Genomic DNA, 19853 nt, shown 5'->3' on the forward strand with positions numbered 1-19853 from the left:
GACCATTCCTTCATGCTGGCCTGCCATATTCCCACACTACCATTTTCCCAAGCTTTGCCCTTTGTGTATTGCTTATTGTGGAGCACAAAGGCAGCAAAATCTCTCATTTTGCTTTGGTAATATTTATTCCTTCTGTGTGCACATATATAAACAATCAAAGGAGGTGTTGGTTAAAAAATAGTTTAAGCACTTTCTCTCTTTCTAGCAACTTCAGGGCTGCCAATGGACTATGTGCACAGGAGCAGTTCAAATCTATTCTGGTTACTGTATTGCTGTGCCATGCTGTGTATACCCAAGGATTATTAGCACTTACATGGTTTTTTTTATTACATTAGCTCTAATAAAAGAAAACCAGATCATTTTTGGGGTACACAAGGTCTGCCTCTAAGACTGTGTGTTCCTCAGGCTGTCCCTCTGAAGTCAGTAGGAGAGTGAGTAATATGTGAAATATCTTCATGACTGTCTATCAGACTGAAAATTTAGGGTAGGTTAGGGAGCGTGTGTTTGCACAAGGCCAATGCTGCTCTTAACTGGCTACTAGACATTGTTACTGCGCAAATAATAGATCTTGAAGTAAAACTGCAGGGTACAGCATCTGCCTGTGTTCATCTTGCACAACTTTCCCTCCAGTCAGACTGCTGGATGGTGGGGATGGTGGGGATCCAACACAAGGGAACTTACCTGGTTCTCTTTCAGAGTTATCTGTCCCTGTTCCTTGCAGCCGATGAACGTCCTGATACACCTGTAAATCTTCTCATTGTGTTGCACTCTCTGAACAAAGTTAGCAGGAAAAAATCCAGTTCTGTCATTGATTTTCCCCTGTGGAGAAAACAGATTGATAGAAGATCGTTAACGCTAGTAGCTTTAATACAAATTCAGTATTGAAAATAACATATTTTTCCCTTTAGAAAGAAAACAGATATAAAATAATTAGCACATACCTTCCACCAGTCTTCATTGGAGTCTTCCAGAAGAGTGATCATATCCCCTGGCCTGTAGTTAGAAGAGGAATAGTAGTTGAGATGACTCTTAATTGTTATGCTGCACCAGCTTCCACAATTACCTTCTAATAGGAAGGTGGTCCTTGCTTTGCCTTTTATTTGAGCATTTGCTGAAGGTTGACTCAATGAGGCAGCAAGGTCCTCTTCAATCATACATCACAATGTAAAAAGAGAGTCTCTGTATGTTTGTGCTAGATCTTTATTTTGCAGCCACATCTGTGGACTGGAATTCTTGCTTCTTGTTTAATACGAAATTGTTTAAAATACAGTGCCTCTCTGTTACAGGCATTATCTTGGTACTTCAAGATATTTCACATTGTTGGGACACACCACTTTATCATCTATGTTTTCAAGCTGCGATTGAAGAAGGAAGGCAGCAGGCAAATAGTTTTATTTAACTGACAAAGGCAATTAGTCAGCAGGGATATAATTCTGCCCAAGAATGTCTTTTTTATTTGAATGGGACATATTTACCTTTATAATGTGTGTTGCAGGGTTGTAATTGCTAAGTATCAGCATCCAGCTGACTAGTTCCAAAGCAGAGCTAGGAGAATAATTTGGCTGGAAATGCTAATAGCAAAATGTGCTGAATGGATTTTGTGCAGGTAGTTGTACAGTTATTTGACCTCCTTCCTCCCATTGGTGGCACTTCATCAACGTTATTATGTAATTATAATAGCACTGCACTGTAGAAAGTAAGTGGCAGCCCATTTCCAAACAGATTAACCTCAAAAAGCTCTGTCTGCTTGATAACAGGCATTTCTTTGATCTTAATAAAATTAATGGTTGACCCCTAATTATTCAGTTTTCCTTCCAGTCCCTGTTAAGCTCACTGTATTGTGAGGTATCAGAACAAGAGCTTGCAAATACATCTGGAGCATGTGGTGGATAATGGGTCCAACGTAACAGGCTCTTTCAGAGCACACATAGAAGATGTGGACCTGTCCAGGATGCAACTAGAAATGGGGGAGGTGGTGGGCCTCTTTGGTCCGCTTTCCAAGTGGTTATCATTGCTGCTGACAACCGGAGAAGCAGGCATTTAGTCTTACAACACTGTGTAATTTGAACCAGAAATTTCCAGCTTTCACAGAAAGGTGCTATCAATAGAGCAGCAAGGTAGGATTTTTCTCAAGTCTTCCTCAGGATGATGTTCCAATGTGTTTGGAATAATTAAATGTTGCTGAGCTGAGAAAAGAAGCTAGTGAAAAAGGACAACTTCATATCCCAGTGGTAAAAGTGGTTTTTTCCATAGCAAAAGACATCTGAGTCCCTTATTCCAGTTAATATTTAATATACAACACTGATAGAGGTTTTGAGGGAGCCAATCTTGCCACTTCAAAGTGAATAGGCTGTAACACCACTGGAGCCCTTACACTGCAAGGTAGAACACCTACAAGAAAGATTTAGAGAACCCCCTCTTCTAAATACCCTTCAGCATGGTTGTTAGAAAAGTAACAGAAAATATAAACTTCTTTTGTTGTCAGATAAAGATGGCAACTGAACCTAAAGTCTTTCCATGTCAACAGTCTGAGCACTGAGATATTTAGATGCGAGACCTGCAGATCTTGCTTTCTGATATTTTTTAGCAGAGGGCTAACACAGATGTCTTTAATCCCCAAAAAGGATTCAAAGTGGAAGTCCTAGCTGGACCTACATTACTCTTGCTGTTACTCATTGCACCCCCTCAGAGGTGAGCTGAGATCTCCAGAAATCTGCTCTAACTCTTCTTCCCATCCCAAGTCCCTCCCCCACTGCTTGCCTTCATTGTGTTAGGGCTGATTGGTGTCCAGTTGATCCCTGACTTGGGTTCCCAGGACGGTGCTTGTCAATCTTGACAACATTGCCATGCTAAACCCGTCTACAGCAACTCAGCTATGTTAAATGAAAGTTCACACAGCTGAGCTGAATCCTGCCTGGCTCTGCAGTGACCAAACAACATTTCTAGCTATTTGGCATCCCTTATGAAACAGTGTTAACCCATGCATTACTGACTATCTGGCCACAGGACAAAAGACGCTGCTGTAGGTGGGTAACACTAGTCTAAAACCTGGCTGGTGGGTGGCTCTGCAAAGAGCTGGTTAGTTATGACAGTCCAGGATGCAGGCTGCAGGCTACTTTCTCCCCTAATATGAGGGCCAGAAGAATTTCAGAAAGTGATGTGTTTTCTGGATTGCTATGTCTTGATGAAGATGGTGGTTCAGTGCAGGCTTGTCTGAGTGGTGTTCCTGTTTGTGGAACAAATGTGCAAGCTGGAATACACCCCTAAAGGAGCAGGATGCAAAGTGGAATCCCTCAAACAGAATAGCTGGCAAGTTGCACTGAAGGTCACCATACCCTCTGGTTATTTTCTGAGGAAATAATGATTAGGAAAAACTGGCAAAGCAGAATGATAGGGAAGTTTGTAATTTCTGCCTTACATCCCACCCCTTGTTTTCACAGCAGTGAGAAGGCACAGCTGGGAACGGGAAAAAGGCTTTCAGTGAAGGAGATGCTGATGAGAGGGGCATTTCTCTGGCAATTCTCTAAATTCTGTGCCATGTGCATGGTTATTTTGATATAGGAGATGACTTAAAGAGAGGTGACACATTTCACAACAAGAGCTCTAGCAAGACCATGAAAAATGTGAGTAGCATGAGTCAAACATTGCACTAAAAGATGTCCTTTCACTTCAGTGGGCTTGGATTAGACCTTGCAGTGCCAGCAACTGATGCAGAGCTAAGGAAGGAAATGTTAAAAATTGGAATTAACAAGGTTATTTTGCAAAGTCCAGAATGCATCTTTCTTATGTGAAAACACTGCCATCCAGCAGCTGGACATCGTTCTCTTTTGTCAGACATAACCTGAATGTGAGAGAAAATCAAACGGAACTGGTAAAATGTTCAAGATCAGCATGAGAGCTGGTAAGGAATTCCTAGTTGAAAACTTCTGGCTGAAAAAACAAAGCAACTGAAAACTGAATATTTTCTAGCTGAAAGCCATCTTGTTCTTGAAGTGACATAAGTGTTTTTGAAACTTTTTAGTTACTGTGTCCTTGCCAAAAAAGTTACTCACCAGCTTTTTACCTATGAGAACATCTTTGTATCTACAAGCGGATACCTCTATAAAAATGTTTAATACAAATGTCAGAATGTACCCTTCCTCCCCCATAGTCATACACAGCCACATGACCCTCAGTTTGCATTAGTCAAATCAATGAACAAACATTTTTGGGCTTTACCTCATCTCCAAGTCTTCATTTTCTTGTGGTACAAATTTGTACAAGGCAACATAGGTGTTCATTTGTAACGTGCTTTTATAAAAAGGTCCCTTAAAAAGAAAAAAAAAGAGAAAGAGAAAATTTAAAAGTCTGTCCTATACAGGAATTTGATTCACTTTGTTAGAGACTGAGGAACCAGGGCCTAAGCTTCCGAGAAATGACCCAGAATTATCTCACCACTTTCACATCTTCGAGGACTATGGCCCAGACACATTGCAAGCCACTAAAGCAGCAACTATCTTCATTTAGAAATAAAATTCTTTGAACCCCAGGATCAAATTCAAAGCTTCCAAAGAACACAAGCAGAAATCTGCTCAAGTTGGTCTTTTGGGTGAGATCTTAAAAAGGAGTCTGCCTTTTGCTCTCTATTAATGTACATTCTTATAAGCCCGGTAGTGTATTACAGCCATTATATAATGTGTCTATTATATAGTCCCCATTATTGATAAAGCAAGAACGATACAGTACACAGGTCAAAAAAACCACGGTGGGAAAATCGGTTTCTTAAAGAGAAAGTTGCTTGTGCTGGGCTTCCCACAGAGAAGTCTGGATACTCTCCTTGCTTTCTCCACTGATAATCTGCAGAATAAAAAGCACCTAAAACAAACTTCAAATACTTCTCTCAATCAAATCTGTGATTTTTATGCTACTGCAGTTCTATTGTAATGACCTGGCCTTCACACTGGATCTTTCACATTCACAGTATCAATTTGTAATAAACAGAAGAACATCAAAGGGACCATAACGGTTAAACCAAAGAACCATCTAGTCCTGTATATTGCTTCCAGCTGTGACCAGTGGTCCAGAAATGGTATAAGAACAAGACAGTCAGATATTGATGCTTCTCCAGAATAGTTCCCCAGCAGACCTACTCAAGGTCCACAGCTGTCCATAAAAACATAAAGACTTTTATACGACTTCCCATTCCCATTGCATTCTCACAAAATTTATGACCTTACCAGTGTATGTATATTTTTTGGTTCTTCTCCAAAGTGTTCTGTGCCGTTTTCGGAGTATGTAAACACTGAAATAAAGCAATCACATGACATTTTAGGAGTAGTTTAAGACTCTTCACCTCAACAGGATCACCTTTAACTTGTTAGTCTCTTCCCTTCCCCCCTTACTTTGCTTGATCCCTTGTGCTCTCCTCTGAACCCTTCTACACCCCCAACAAAACCACATAGACCACTGACACATGGCAAAAACCAATCTCTGTCCTGAAGAATTTAAAATTAGTAGCAAATAACCATTTTGATCAGATGAATATACACAGGTACAGCACTGGGAATAGAACCTAGGTCCCCTCATTACATTGCTATTTAAAGTCCAGCAGCCTTTTCCTCACAGTGAATGCTGTGTTTTCATGTTTAGGATGAGCAGCATTTCCATTTAAAAGCACTGCAAGACCTGATAACCATATACGAGCAATATTGTGGGAAGTTTGTATGCAAACCCCATTCCTTTGACCCTCTACCTCTACGTGTTTGATAGCCGCCTTTGATCTCTCTCCAGCAGTCCCTGCCTGGGGAGCACTGGATACACTGCTTCCCTCTCTGATTTTATAGGAGGTACCTGAATTGCTTTCAGATCAGGATGGGTTATCTGAGACACAGGCCTGTATGCGTGAAAATTTGCTTCTAAGTTACCAAATCAGAAACTCACGGAATAAGACAACAGTCACAGCACCTAACGTACCCGGTATCCAGTCAGTTGAAACTGCTTCATGAGCTGACCTCAGTTATCTCCCTACATCGACTGAATTCCCCCTTCACATTTTAAGAATTGCCCAGTGTTTCCTGCTTCTGGATAAAGTCTGAACATTATTTTAACAGCTGGACTCTTTGAGCAGCTAGAACCATCAGCATCTTCTCCCACCTCTGCAGGTGTTTTGAGCAGAAGCTGGATTTTGTAGCCTCTAAAAATCTGGAAATCTTAAAAATGGTAATAAGTAGCAGGCTGATTGAGAACATTTTCTTTTTCTCTGTACTACAGTTAGATGTGTTGGGGGGGAAGAAGGTGCCAGGGAATACCAAACTGCTGAATTTCTTTCCTGCTCTGCTCTTTCATTTGCTCACCCTTTCTTCCATTAACACGTATTTCTGTGGCTATTTTACACTGTAATTGAAAACCAAACAAAGAGCCTTTGAAGAAGTTTTACGAGTGAAATAGTAAGGTTCCTTAATAGTAGACACTTGTACTTAGACATTGAAAAAAACCCATAGTGTTCTTCTAACAGAGGAAAGGCAGCTAAAACAGCAGCCACAGCATGTGTGGAGAAGATTTTGTACAAAGCAACATCCATTGACCAGCACACACAAACACAGGTTCTCTGATAAAATGTAAGACAATATTGTGCATCATAAATAGCATAATAAGTTTCAATGCGTGAATGGGAAGACAGCATGTGAGCTGATACCTGCAGCATTTCAACTGAAAATGCCCCAAATTCTGCCCAGGTGGCCTGACTGGAGCTGACCTGGGGGCCCCACTGGGCTCCTCACTAAGTCCCGTCACAGAGGGACTCTGACCCTGCAAACTGTCACAGGCACCAGAGGGACACCCTTAAACATTAAATTACTTTCCTGTGTCTTCTATAGGGGTACACGTATATCTGACATCTGTATAAAGGGGTGTAAAGTGCTGCTGCTACAGTCTGGCAGTGTTTAAGTCCTACTTCCTATGCTTTGTTTTTTGTGTCCAGAGGAAAAGGAGTTAGGGAGACGAATAGGAAAAGTTCTCATGAGTAATAAGTTGGGTTATTAGGAGCATTTTGGACTTGCAAAAAGTAATTCACCAGACAAAGTGGAAGTATTTCAGCATCATGTTTGGAGTAATTTCTGCTCTGTGACAGAAAATAAAGGCTAGTTACTAATGTACAGCCTCGTGAGCTGTAGGGCCGACCCAGCCGGTTGGGAGAGAGCTGGACTTAATCTTGTGTTTGCCCAGAAGTGCTCACCAAACCTGTGCTTGCAGGGACATCCCATATTTGACTCAAGGGGAAAGTGCTTAAATTCCTGTTGATAACAGGCTCATACATGTCCCTTAAGGTGCGTTTTGACTTGCGGAACTTCTATTACAGGTGGCAATTCACAGTAGCGAAGGCGTATGACTGGCTTAGAGGAGGCTGAAGGGCTGGAAATTAGGTATGCTGTTTTACAGTTTTAAACTAGGAAGCTTTGCTTCATATTATGTATGCCGGAGCCTGAATAAAAGAATCTTTCCTTGAAGTTGTTGTAGCTATAGGATTGGTTACACAGCCACACATACGCTAGGTCCCTTCACCCTTCTGCAGGCTGTGTCTTTTCTGCTGTTTCCCTTTAAGCAAAGAGTCTCAAATGTACATTTTCCTAAAATCTTATTTGCAGAAGAGGTCTTTTTAATGGGGGAAAAAAAAAAAAAAAAGCAAGAACTGGAATGGATCTGATTTATCATCAAGGTATTAATGTGGAACTGCCTGATAAAGAGGCAGTGGTCAACTGAGGAAAAAGAGTAGTGAACCACCCTGTAACAACATTTTGAATTTACTTCATTAAAATCTTAATCTCTCTTTAACTCATGGTCTCTGGAGGCACTTGAATCTGAAGGCCATAGAGGTATGTAGTTCATGTCTCCACACAACAGAAATCCATCTGCTTTCCTATTTGTTTGCCCTAGCAGCAGTAGGCAAAAAAGAAAAAACAAAACAAAACTAAAAGCCAGGGATTTTTACACTCTGAGAAGGATTTTACCATTTCCATAGCTTGTGCAAACAGTGCAAGCGTTTTATTAAAAATCTACCAAGGGGAAATTTTTGGAGTGACTGATGCATAATTTATACCCTGAGCCTCTGAAGGATGGATTATAAAAAAGCCAGTGCTGATCAAAGGAATCGTTAATGTGCCACGGAAGTTATTTGGAGGTTTGACACATGCTGAGTTTTTGAACTAATCTCTTTGAGTAAGTTCCTTGAATGCCTCAGTGCATTCAGTGAATACAGATTTCAGAGGCAAAAGTTTTTTTAGGTTTCAGAAATGAAACTACTGATTGACAATGAAATGAAAAGTTATCTGAAAACTCAAACCAGGCCAAATAATCTCAGGTGGGCAGGATTAAACAATGTGAAGCAGACTGAATTCTTCATCTTTAACCAGGTTAGGTCATCTTGCACTTGCAAGACAGAGGACAAAAAAGTATTGTCAGGGGAAAGCAGAAAACATAGATAGGATGTTCACAAAATGAGAGGGAAGAAATGACTGAAAACAGTGAGAAGTGATAGGAGGAGGAAGGGAGGGAAGAAATAAGGAGGTGGCATAAAATGGGAATGGGCAGCTGAAGCTGACGTTTCACCTACATGAATTGCTAGCAGCATGTGAGGAGCATGGGGGGTGCTATGAAGAGGAAAGCTACGCTCACTGTGATTTGGTTTTATAGTGTATATCTCATGTGAGACTCAGCAAAGCAGCCTTCAGGTGCTGTTAGAGAAGTTGCTGTGGTGGTTTGTGCCTGAAGTTTCACTTAGTGCTCCAAACCCCTTTGTGCTTATTGCTGCCCTCGCTATGGCTGAATGCAAGAACAGGGTCACCAACAATGTCCTTTAGTGGCTGAGATTTAATTAGTAAGCTCTTGATTGGTATGATGGTCTTGAAATCCCATCATACCAATGCTGTAAAAACATTACACTTGTACTGCAAAGCAAAGGAATTGGGCTATTAATATTACTGGCCACATACTATAGTTGTATTGAGAAGCTGCAGTTATAATCAGCATTCGTTCTGTTGAATATTTTACAGATATATGGGTATCATATGTCCCAAAGAGGTTATGGTATATAGAGACACATAGACAAGTCAAACACATGGAAAAGAAAGTATTGGTTTTGTTCCAGTTTGCCAACGTGGAAGTGACGCATATTAAGTGGTTAGCCTAAAGTCATGTTCATGAAGCATAGGAGACAGAGAATGGACCTGAACCTTGTCCAGTGTCAGGTCTGAACACAACAAATTCAGAAAACTGGTGGCTTGCATTTCACCTGAATGGCAAAAAACATTCCCCACATTGTTGCACCAACTATATGCCCCACTCACCTCCCACTTTGAAAACCAGGATGCTGTTAAAACATGGACATGCCATAGAAAAACATCTGAAAGTGGTTGTAGGCAGGCCTGTACAGCTGAAGATGCTATCCAGGCCTGGCAGCACTCACCGCTGTTGCTGCGTTTCCTGCTTATGTCAAGGGTGCCTGCAGAGCCATCACCTTCCTCAGGAACTTCTGCCAGGTCAGCTGTCTGCAGGGACAGAAAGAGCAGATGAGATGGGATAAGCCAGAAAAAGTGAGCAGAGAGTGAAATAAGAGCACACAAGAGCCTTTGGAGAATGCAGTACTTGGGTGCTATCAGAGCAGAGCAAGTCAGCCTCATGGGATTGCAGAAAACATTGTGTCCGGTGATGCACAACCAATACTTCACAGGGAGCAGCGAAAGCCCAGAAAGACCTCCAGACCAAGTTTACGGGCTGCAGTACAGATACATTTCTTCAGTATAAAGTGAAGTGAAAGTTAAGGAACAAAGGATTATGTTAAACAGTGTGGGTTTCTGCATAAAATAGAAGAGGCTTGGGGGAATTTGTAGATCCTGCAGGTATAGCAAATAGCTACCTACCAAGGAGACTGGATATTATTTGAAACTATTGACTATCAATTTATTAACCCTAAATACATTAGTCAGTAAAATAACTGTAATGTAAGGGTAATTTTAATTCTGTTAACATGCTGCAAAGAAGGAGCTGGAGTGCGATGGAGCTGGTGAAGTCAGTCTTTAACTATCTGCCCTAACTTGCTTTTTACGTACTCATCCTGCTGGCATAGCTAGGGAAAAACAAAACTCAAATGTTGTTAGAATTACTATGATCTCTTATTTGTAGCATATTAATGTCAATCATGATTAGGGACCCATTGTTCTCGAATGTAGGAAAACATGGGATGACATAATCTCAAACCTCAGAAGTATACTCTGCGTAAGGCACCAGATTCCTTGGTCGGGTAGTCAGCTTCTCCGTGTATAGCCCGACAGGAACCAGGAGCTGCTCCAAACAACCCTGTCCGAATCTGACCTTACAGAACTTTAGTTTCTGAACTCTCTGCATGTGACTTCTTCTGGGTAAGACATTTTTGATAACCATAAAAACCCCAAACATTGAACTTGAGTCAGGTGCTCTCTCTAATCTGAAGAATTGTAAACCTTTATATGTTCCTAAGTTTCATTTATTTCTTGTTAACAGGATTTTGAGACATGTGGAAGGATTTAACTTCATTATTCCATCACACTTTATAATTGTACTGTACACATAGCTCTGCTTATTGCTTTGCAGACCTTTGCCTGCATTACAGGGAGAAAAGCCAAACTAGGAACATTTGCTACTTTTGTTTAGGGAGCACAAAATCCAAATTGCTTTATACATTTTTATAAGTTTTTTCCCTTCTACTAGTGTTGAAAACAAAACTTTTTTAGAATGTACTTCAAAAATTTTATTGCCCCTGTCTAGTACTTTCCTAGCTACTTCTCCATCCAAAGATTCTAATGAAAAAAGAGGTTAAAAGTAGATTCGTGCTACAGGTATCTGGTGGTTATCTTGTTTCCTTTGCTATTTTAAGAACCTTCTACTTTTACTGCTCTCTTATGCCTGGTTTTTAGACTCAGCCTTTTGCAGCAGGTTATGCTTGTATTGCATCTTGCACAAAGGGGTCAGCTCTGGGTGAGAAGGCACTGACATAGCCGTGCTAACGCAGAGTCAGTGTAGAGCATATCTAGGGATTTCTAGTTGCTGGGTGGGGAAGGGAAAGACTGGCTTTGTTGGCTCATTGCTGCAGCATGTTCTTCAGTCTTCATAGACTAGCTTCCTAATTGCTGATTAGTTTCACATTTGGGTGGGTACTAGTGCTTACAGGATGTGCAGTGACTGCCTCCTCAGTCTATACCTCATCCAAAATCTCCTGAAGTATCTCAGTTACTTTTAATGATTTTTCAGTCAACAGCTAGATAACAAATGGTCTAATAGAAATGACAGAGGTGCAAAGCTGTTTTTGGGAGGAGCTGATCCACGAAAAGCTAACAAGAACTGGAATTACATTTACATCACCTCAAGTGACTGTCTGTAAAATGTGGGTTGCAGAAGCACATTTTTTAAGGAAGCAGTAGGTAGTAAATCTGGAGCATATGGCCACTTTCTTTTATGGGAAATGCAGAATCCGGGCTGAAAAATCACAGTGGGTGCGTCCACACTGCTCCGTCATGTTAAAAATACCTCGACTAGTTCAGAGCAAGACTGTTATCTCTACTCTGTGCAGAAACATGAACTGCAGTCCTGGAAGCTTGCATGGATGTAGAAGGAAGGCATGGCTCCTAGGCTAGTCGCTTTTGCTTTCAAGTACCTTCAGAAGCAGCAGCTAGGCTGCTTTGACCCAGAGCTAGCCCTTTGACAGCTTGGACACACCTGCGAGGTGAGGTAGGATCCCTGGTGTCACGTCCCTGGTTTGGTGACATGGCAGAACCTTGAAGCACTCCCCAGCTCCCAGGGCTGGGGCATATCCCAGCCACAAAGCCCCTGTGCTGCTATGAGCCTCACAGCTGCATTGCTGCTTCTGCTTGGAGAGGAGCAGAGCAGCACGGAAGTGAGGACCACTGGGGAAAGGTCACTACTACTAGCTCACATTCTCTAGTGCATTTTCACCTGGGCTGTAGATGCTCTGTGTCACCTCCCTGCTCTGGTCACTGGTCGGTGCCTGCTCCTGGGTCACTCATCACAGCTGTAAAGCTCCATGGCCCCATCACTTGGATCAGGGTTGTGCCTGCCCCTGTTTTTTATCCTTATCTCAATCCACAGGCTTGCACTGGCAAAAGTGATGTTTTCACATGTCTGTTTATTCAGGTCTCTAATATCTTCTATTTTCTGCACACTGACACGTTAAATTCTCTCTCAGCCTCAATACCCTGAAGAAATTCCCATAATGAACTTGCATTCCTCATTCTATACCCACACCCCACCTAGTTATGATCAGCTCCCTAGGGCAAGCTGACACAGCATTCGTGATTTCTACGCTTGAGTTGTCATTTATAATTCAACAGATTGTTTTATTGATTTAGAAAGCAATAATTACATTTGTAGAACTTCTGTTTCAATGTAAATTAAATAATTGAAAGAAAGAACTGTAATTGCCATGTGGCAGTTCTAGAGTCATTTTGGGTTTTAAAAAAGAATGGAAGCCACCAAATTCCTTTTAAGGGACAAACAAGGATGGATAGAGTACATGTCCTTTAATAACTCCCTTGGAGATTTCACTTTGTTCTCATTTAAATTTGTCTGCCTTGTTTCCCACCTGGCACAAACGGGCATCTGTTTAGAGGTCCCCTATACACCTGAGGTTACAGTCGAGCCACGTGAGTAAGCATACATTCAAGTGCCAGGCAGATATTTTACCTAACATATACAGATATTAGCACAACTTTAAATTAAACATGTAAGTATTTGCTATGAGGCTGGGACACCAAGTCTCATTATGTCTCTGTGCCTGGTGGTTTTTATTCTGAGGCGAGTGCAGGAGAGATTGTCAGATAATGTGAGTCTGATTTTTAGACCTGACAATCAGCTTTAGCCTCCAGAGTATTCAGGTGTGGATTGGTTTTTTGGGTTTTTCTTTCTGGCAGGGGAGTGGAGTGGGGAGGATCTTGGGGAAAAAAGGAGACCCTCAAGCATAGGCTTAAGTGCCCATTTATGAGAGGTGAGAGACATATTCATGAGAACATGAAAGACATGTTCTTTCAACACTATGAATGAGCTTCTGATCTCATGGGGCCCAACCATTTTGGAAAACCCAGTTCTATAAGGAAGAAATTAGTAATTGTTACTGTTGAACTAGGTATGGATTTAGAAAAGACAGAGCTAAGAGAACTATTGTTTCACTTGTCCTCCTTCTCCAGCTCTTCTGCCACGATCATGAAGAAAGTGACTTTTATGATAGGAGGGAGTGAATGACAAAGATTAACATGAAAGTGAAAATCTCCCTGTGTGGATCCAACAGGCTGAGTCCCCTGCCTGTATCTGGGTGTTGAGAGGAAAACTCAAATTGGTGATGCCTCCTTCCTGAATCTACACCAGGCAAATGTGAAGGTGTCAGTCCCACGCCTTGTTGCAGGACCAGTGCCTTAACTTTTTCTGGGTTTGTACTGTGGAGCTCGTACTTTTAAATCTAGGCTCTGAGGACTCCAGCCCATCTCTATCGCTTGAATAAAGGGTAAATGCCCACCATCAACAACAGGCAGTATGCATCTAGTACAGCACAACAGTTAAATATCTCTGTTCGACTTTTACACAGATATGCAAAATCAAAAGAATATAATTTTTTTTTCCAATCTGATAAAAGAAGATTATTAATTTAATTTGTATTTTTCTCTTTTTCTCAAGAGTCATCGAAAAGATATATAAAACCTGAGTTTGCAAAAATAACACGTTTTCTTGTCAGCAGGTTCAGGAAGGTGATTCTCCCCCTCTACTCTGCTCTTGTGGGACCCCACCTGGAGTACTGTGTCCAGCTCTGGGGCCAGCAACATAAGAAGGACATGGACCTGTTGGACCAAGTCCAGAGGAGGGCCAAAAAGATGATGGGAGGGCTGGAACACCTCTCCTGTGAAGACAGGCTGAGGGTTTGGGGTGTCCAGCCTGGAGAAAAGAAGGCTCTGGGGAGACCTTATAGCAGCTTCTGGTACCTAAAGGGGGCCTACAGGAAAGCTGGAGAGGGACTTTTTACAAGGGCATGTAGTGATAGGGCAAGGGGCAATGGCTTTAAACTGCAAGAGGGTAGATTCAGATTAGGTATTAGGAAGAAGTTCTTTACTGTGAGGGTGGTGAGGCACTGGCACAGGTTGCCCAGAGCAGCTGTGGATGCCCCATCCCTGGCAGTGTTCAAGGCCAGACTGGATGGGCTTTGAGCAACCTGGGCTAGTGGAAGGTGTCTCTGCCCATGGCAGGGAGGTTGAAACTAGATGATCTTTAAGGTCGCTTCCAACCCAAACCATTCTGTGATTTTGGAAGCTGAGAGATCCCCACCCCCCTCCCCGTTTGAAACACAAGTTTTATGAACATTGATACAAACTCCTGTGAATGAGTAAATCTGTTGCTCCTCCAGAAAGAAATGGGAAAAAGATGTGGGGTACTTACAGAGTTCCTGTTGGGAGAGTCAGACCCACTTCCAGAACTGCTTTTTTTGGTTTTCTGGGCTAAGGATGTCCCAAAGCGGAGGGTTTCATATACCGGGTCAACCTTATTTCCACAGGCTGCAACAGAAGGAGCAAAACATGCATCAATCCCTTGAAACCAGTCATGTTCCTCTTCCACTTGGAGAAACACCTGCCTCTACCAACATGCTAGGCTATATGCTTAGGCACAAGTTGAGAGACTATCCTGATAAAAAGTGTTTAACATAGTGAAAGTGGCTTTTGCTATCCATTTTCTGCTGCCTCTCTACTCCCATAAATATTGTCCTCCCCTCATACAGGCTCTGCGGGTCCCAGCCATTGCTTTGTCTCTCCCCACCTGCCATCCTCCTTCTTTAATCACCACTGATGCTGCCTACTCTGAGGTAAGCAAGGCAAAGTACCGGGAGGCTTTAATCAATGTTTGCTCCCTATTCCTACCACTGACCTCTTGGACTGCTCTCAACAGTAGATGCTTGAAGGGAAAAACCTTGCATTGTGCCTGAGTGTCCTTGTGGTACGGGTGAACCATCTCCTTTATCCATCTACCCTCACAATGTTCCTACTTGGCTCATGTGGATCTTCCTTGAAAGGTACTGATGGCCTTACTGCAGGGACACATGGCTTGGAGGTAGGCATGAGTAGGGACCTGCTCTTGGAATGTGCTCGAAGTTGCTCAGCTCAGTCTAGGTGTAGACAGAAAGGCCACTATCCCCACTGGCAAATGTCTGTTCAAGTCTTGCTTCCACTCCCCCTCATAGTTGGCCCCAAAAGTCATCTCCCATGGCAGAGAAATGGATGTCTCCTTCAACTGGCATGAGCAAATTCGGTTCAAACTCTCTTCTACATACTGCATTATTAGACCTCGGCTTCCCTTACAGTACAATGCAGTAGATGTGGAGAATACAGTACATTTGTAGCACTACTTAGAAGGAGGGAATTTTTGGGCAAAGTACTGACAAAATACACGGGATTTTGATGAGAGCAAAGCACACCACATTTTTTAGCCAGTTTGCTCAAAATGTTTCTATTACTTCTGACAAAACTGGAAGGTGTTTTTTTTAGAAATAGAACCATAGATGAGATCCATGTAACATACTATTTTTTTTTTTTTTTAAGCTGCCAGAACCAACAAAGCAAATGTCCTCAGAGAAGTAATTTAAAACTGACTGCCTAATTTTGGCTTTCATTTTTTGTACTGCCAGGCTTACCTGGTCAGAGGACTGGTGGGGAAAATTATTTTCCAGAATGAACTCAACTTCTCCATTTCAAAAATGTTTCTTTTCAGGAATTTGGTGTTACAGAGAGCAGAATCTGGTCTATTAAATGCCTATACACACTCAGGCAACGTGTAGGCATGGTTAATAAAGAAAAATACAAGGAAAGTAAGAAGTGTGGGTGAAAAAGCATAGGAATCAAGCAACACCCCTCCAAAGCCAGACCAGTGGTTTGAATGCCTCCTGATGTTTTGATCTCTGTCATTTACCTGGTTCTTCCCAGCTCAGACCTTCACCTCAATATTCCAGTGTTTCTTCCCTTTTAACTTCCTACCTTGATCTCAGGTAGTTATTATTATAAACAGGGTAATTTTTAAGAGATTATGTGAACGGGGGTTTGAGCAAAACACACAATAAACACACCCTCTCCTCTTCCAGCTTTGTATCTTTGAAGTGGTCCTTTCCTGAGATGGCAGAAGGACATCCAGTCACTGAAAGGAGCTGGAAGGCTGCTGAGGGTAAATACCATGGCTGGAAGTCTGCCGCTGCTGTTGCAGAGCACTGCCAATGGAAGACTGAACAGAAAAGCAATCACAACCTACCAATAGGCATCACTTCTTTGATGCAGCCAAACTGTTCATGAATGAGTAGTGGTGAGCTGTAGTACCGTCGAAATCCCTTTGGCTGGAGGGAGAGAAAGCAAAAGCAAGTGAAGTGCATTGCTGTCATGACTGACAGTAGAAACAACCTCAGCTCTTTGGCTAGCGGTGTAACGGTGTAACAAGGCTAGAAATTTGCTCCTGTTGTTGAGTCGGTATGGGGTTTAGAGATCAGGGGTTTATTTGATTTTTCTCCTGGAAAAAACCTCACAATTTCCCGTACTTATGTGGAAGGAGGGGCTCATATTCAGCTCCCCTTTGTCTTACACAAAAGCAGCACTAATTAATTGCAGGAGAAGTGCTGAATCATTAGAGGTTCTGGGAAGTTTCCCCTCTCCCTTTTTTCTTATATAATGTGAATTTGCATTGTTTTGTATTTGCAAAACATGCGCCTATCCTTCCCCACACTAACTCCAAATACTCTTGTTTCCATACATGCACTTATGAAACCCAAGGAATCTAGAGCCTTTCTATAGGTTTTTCCAAGGGCTGACTGATTTTTTTTTTCTTTTTTCTTCTTTTTTGTCTTGTAAGGTCAAAAAACTGCCTAACTCGTCAACAGATGTCTCCTCAATGTCCACTTGTAGAGAAACACAGTATAAAAGCTAAAGCTATAGCATTAAAGAATATCACAATATGGCAAATAATGGTGCCCCATACCACTCGAAAAACCATTCTTAGAAGGTTAGACATTTCCTACGACCTCTCTATTTACTCACTTAGCTAGCAAATGTGTCAGGCAAAGGCTAAGTACCTCAAATGAAGGTGCTAACATCTAAATCTTTGGAAATGCCCTTCAAGGTGTCAGAGATTCACAGATGGGCTCTCAGCTTTCTAATCTTTGCAGGCTTTAAGAACTTCCAGTCGCTGTGAGTAAAGCCTCGTGGAGATGTGCATATTTTCCATATCCTATGTTCAGTATACATCAAAAAACCAATAGACAACTAGTTCTTTTGCTAATGAGCTGCAGTATAGATTAGAAGGAATGAGGGGATTGATAAATTTGGTTTCTTAGATGAATAATTCCAGATTCTCTAGCCTTAGTTTGCTCCCAAACTGATTCAGATACAACATCAGCTTATGAAACACCTGTGACTTTGCTGAATGACTTTCTGCTGTAAATCTGGCCGCTACTTTTCCACTTTGGTAAACTGTTGACCACCAGAGCTGAGGCTGGAATCAAGAAATACTTGAAACAACTCATATGATTTAGTACTTGGCTTGTCCAGGGCTTGCAGTGGGGTCATTCAGCTCCTCACAGACCAACTTCCTATACCAGAATGCCTCACACGAGGACAGCGATTATGGTTTGAAGGCATAAAGATTTGCATCAGGTGTATAAACAACAACAGCTTTCACTGAATACTCTTGGAGAGAAAAGATTTTTCCCATGAAAGATGGGTTTTGTGGCCCTTTTGAAGTCAATGCTTGCATTTTTTCATCATTTAACACAGTGAAACTCTTTGGGTTTAGCTCATATTTGTTTCAGGTTGCAACAAATCCGAGAACATCTGAAACATGAACATATGTATACAGTTTTCATATTCCAAATGGTCATTTTCCCAAGTTCTTTTTCCAAAATAACCAAAAGAACCATACTCCCATTAAAAGTTGTTGAGCTGGGTTACAATCATCTCAAATACAGTGGCCTGCCTTCACCAATAATGAGAATTTGCTGCTCAAAATGTGACCCAAGCACTAAGGTGCTGCGTCTATCCAGAGGCAGGTCTCCTCCCAGCCTCTCCTACTGAGAAACTGCTTCAGACTCTGTAGTATCTCACTGTGAAATATCCTTTGGTTTTCTTTTTAAGATGAATTATAGTTTTCCTTCAAGCCCTAGCAGTGGAAAAGCCAATAAAACATAACTTGAAGGATTTTTCATTTGTTAAACTATATCAAAATATTTTGGCTAATTTATAGCATTTCTTGAGAGATTTACGCTACACCAAGAACGGTTTAAATCAAGTGAATTAATTCTGTTATTTAGCTAAATCTGGATTATGAAGTTATTTTCACATCCACGAAGCCCACCGGATTTTGCATTTCATTTTTGTTCAGGTTTTTGAGTAGCAGCAATTGCCCAAACTGGTAACAGGGCACCACCTGGCTTTGCTTTCCCAGCCTCAGTGAAGTGGCCTGGCATCAGTTCTGCCAACGCACCAGCTGAATGCCAGCCAGGGGGCCAGGCACACAAAGTGGCTCCAGCACAAACTGTTGCCTCCCACTGCACTTACCAGCTTGCCCATGCAACGCTGTTGTCCAATACTGTCTGCGCACTTGTGGTGGATGCTCATCTTACAAGCCTTACAGCGCAGTCCGTGCTTAGTGTTTGTCCCTGTGAAATGCACGGCAATGATTTAATTAGACAAAATCAATAGTTTCCATACGTTTAACGAATGACCTGAAAGAACCGATGGGGAGGTCAGCTGCAGTAAAGTAAATATTGACAGCATTCTTCACTTTGCCTGATTTTATTCATATACATTTATACATGCATTTTCCTTATCGTCTCTCAATTTTAGGCATTTATGCCCCAGGCCCTTTCTTAGGCTCTTGCTGCCTTTAGATATATATTGGATTATGCTCTGTTGTATAGTAGTCTTATCAGTGATGTCTCTGCCTCATGAATAGCAACCAAAATCCCTTTGCTGTTTTGAAAGGACTTGGCCTGAGAGCCGTGCATGGCTGAGTGAGCCACTGAAGGAGCAGCCAGGCTCTGGAGCTGCCCTGGGGAGCCAGGCCATCAGTGGAGGGCCAGGTTTTGCAGATGAGAGGTATCTCCTGGGCTGGGTGAGAAGGCTAAGCCATCTCCCTTTACCATCGCCTGCCCACGTACCCGGGAACTACTGCTGTCACCTCCCTGGGCCAGTGCTGGGAAGGTGCAGGAGGGACTCCTTGCACATCCCTGGGTGGGACAGTAAGAATGCCATGGGTCTGACCTTGCTTTCCTTCACTGGCAGTGAAAAAGTTCAGTGCATCAGGTAGGGGAACTCCAGGGGAAATTTTGCCTTACAGAAGCAGTCTTCTCCCACTTGGGAACAGTAGCTCTGCATTATCTTCAACGTCAACCTACTCTTAAGTGAGAGAACCAAGTCTGTTTGCTTCCAGGCAAAACCACCCTTATTCGAACACTCATAAGACTTCCTAAACTACGCAGAAGCAGTTAGACTATGGCAACTCTTTTGTCCCCACAGGACTGTTTAAATGGAATGAGTAAACAACATGTCAGTTCATTATCATCTACTGCGAGAGTGAGTAAGAAAAAAGGTAGTAAAAAAAACCCCCAAAACTCTTGACATTTTAACTAGCCCTCATTAGTCACACGTGATAGTAATATTAGTCAGAAGGATCCTACATCTGAAAGTACTCATGTAGCTTTTGGTTATTTGAGTAGTCAACGCCATGTACATGCTGTTGACTTTCATTCAGGTAATTGCTGTGTCTGAAAGAAGCACTTCAGGGAAGGGCTCATCAATTCGGTGACAAAACCTGAGCCT

General features: G+C 42.1%; 1 protein-coding gene across 4 annotated transcripts in view; it reads right to left on the reverse strand.

Moving 5' to 3' along the window:
- STAC (SH3 and cysteine rich domain) overlaps window positions 1-19853 on the reverse strand; it is a 74834-nt gene that overhangs the window by 10317 nt on the left and 44664 nt on the right. For all 4 annotated transcript variants that reach the window (XM_037386204.1, XM_037386202.1, XM_037386205.1 and 1 more), the window contains 8 exons: window positions 18591-18691; window positions 16300-16381; window positions 14446-14561; window positions 9440-9521; window positions 5217-5281; window positions 4219-4307; window positions 942-993; window positions 682-819 (listed from right to left, as the gene is read on the reverse strand). In XM_037386204.1, the coding sequence (XP_037242101.1) occupies window positions 682-819; window positions 942-993; window positions 4219-4307; window positions 5217-5281; window positions 9440-9521; window positions 14446-14561; window positions 16300-16381; window positions 18591-18691 (725 nt within the window). The remainder of the gene's footprint in view (window positions 1-681; window positions 820-941; window positions 994-4218; window positions 4308-5216; window positions 5282-9439; window positions 9522-14445; window positions 14562-16299; window positions 16382-18590; window positions 18692-19853) is intronic.

Source organism: Falco rusticolus, chromosome 4 (genome assembly GCF_015220075.1).
Source record: "Falco rusticolus isolate bFalRus1 chromosome 4, bFalRus1.pri, whole genome shotgun sequence".
Lineage (NCBI taxonomy): Eukaryota > Metazoa > Chordata > Aves > Falconiformes > Falconidae > Falco > Falco rusticolus.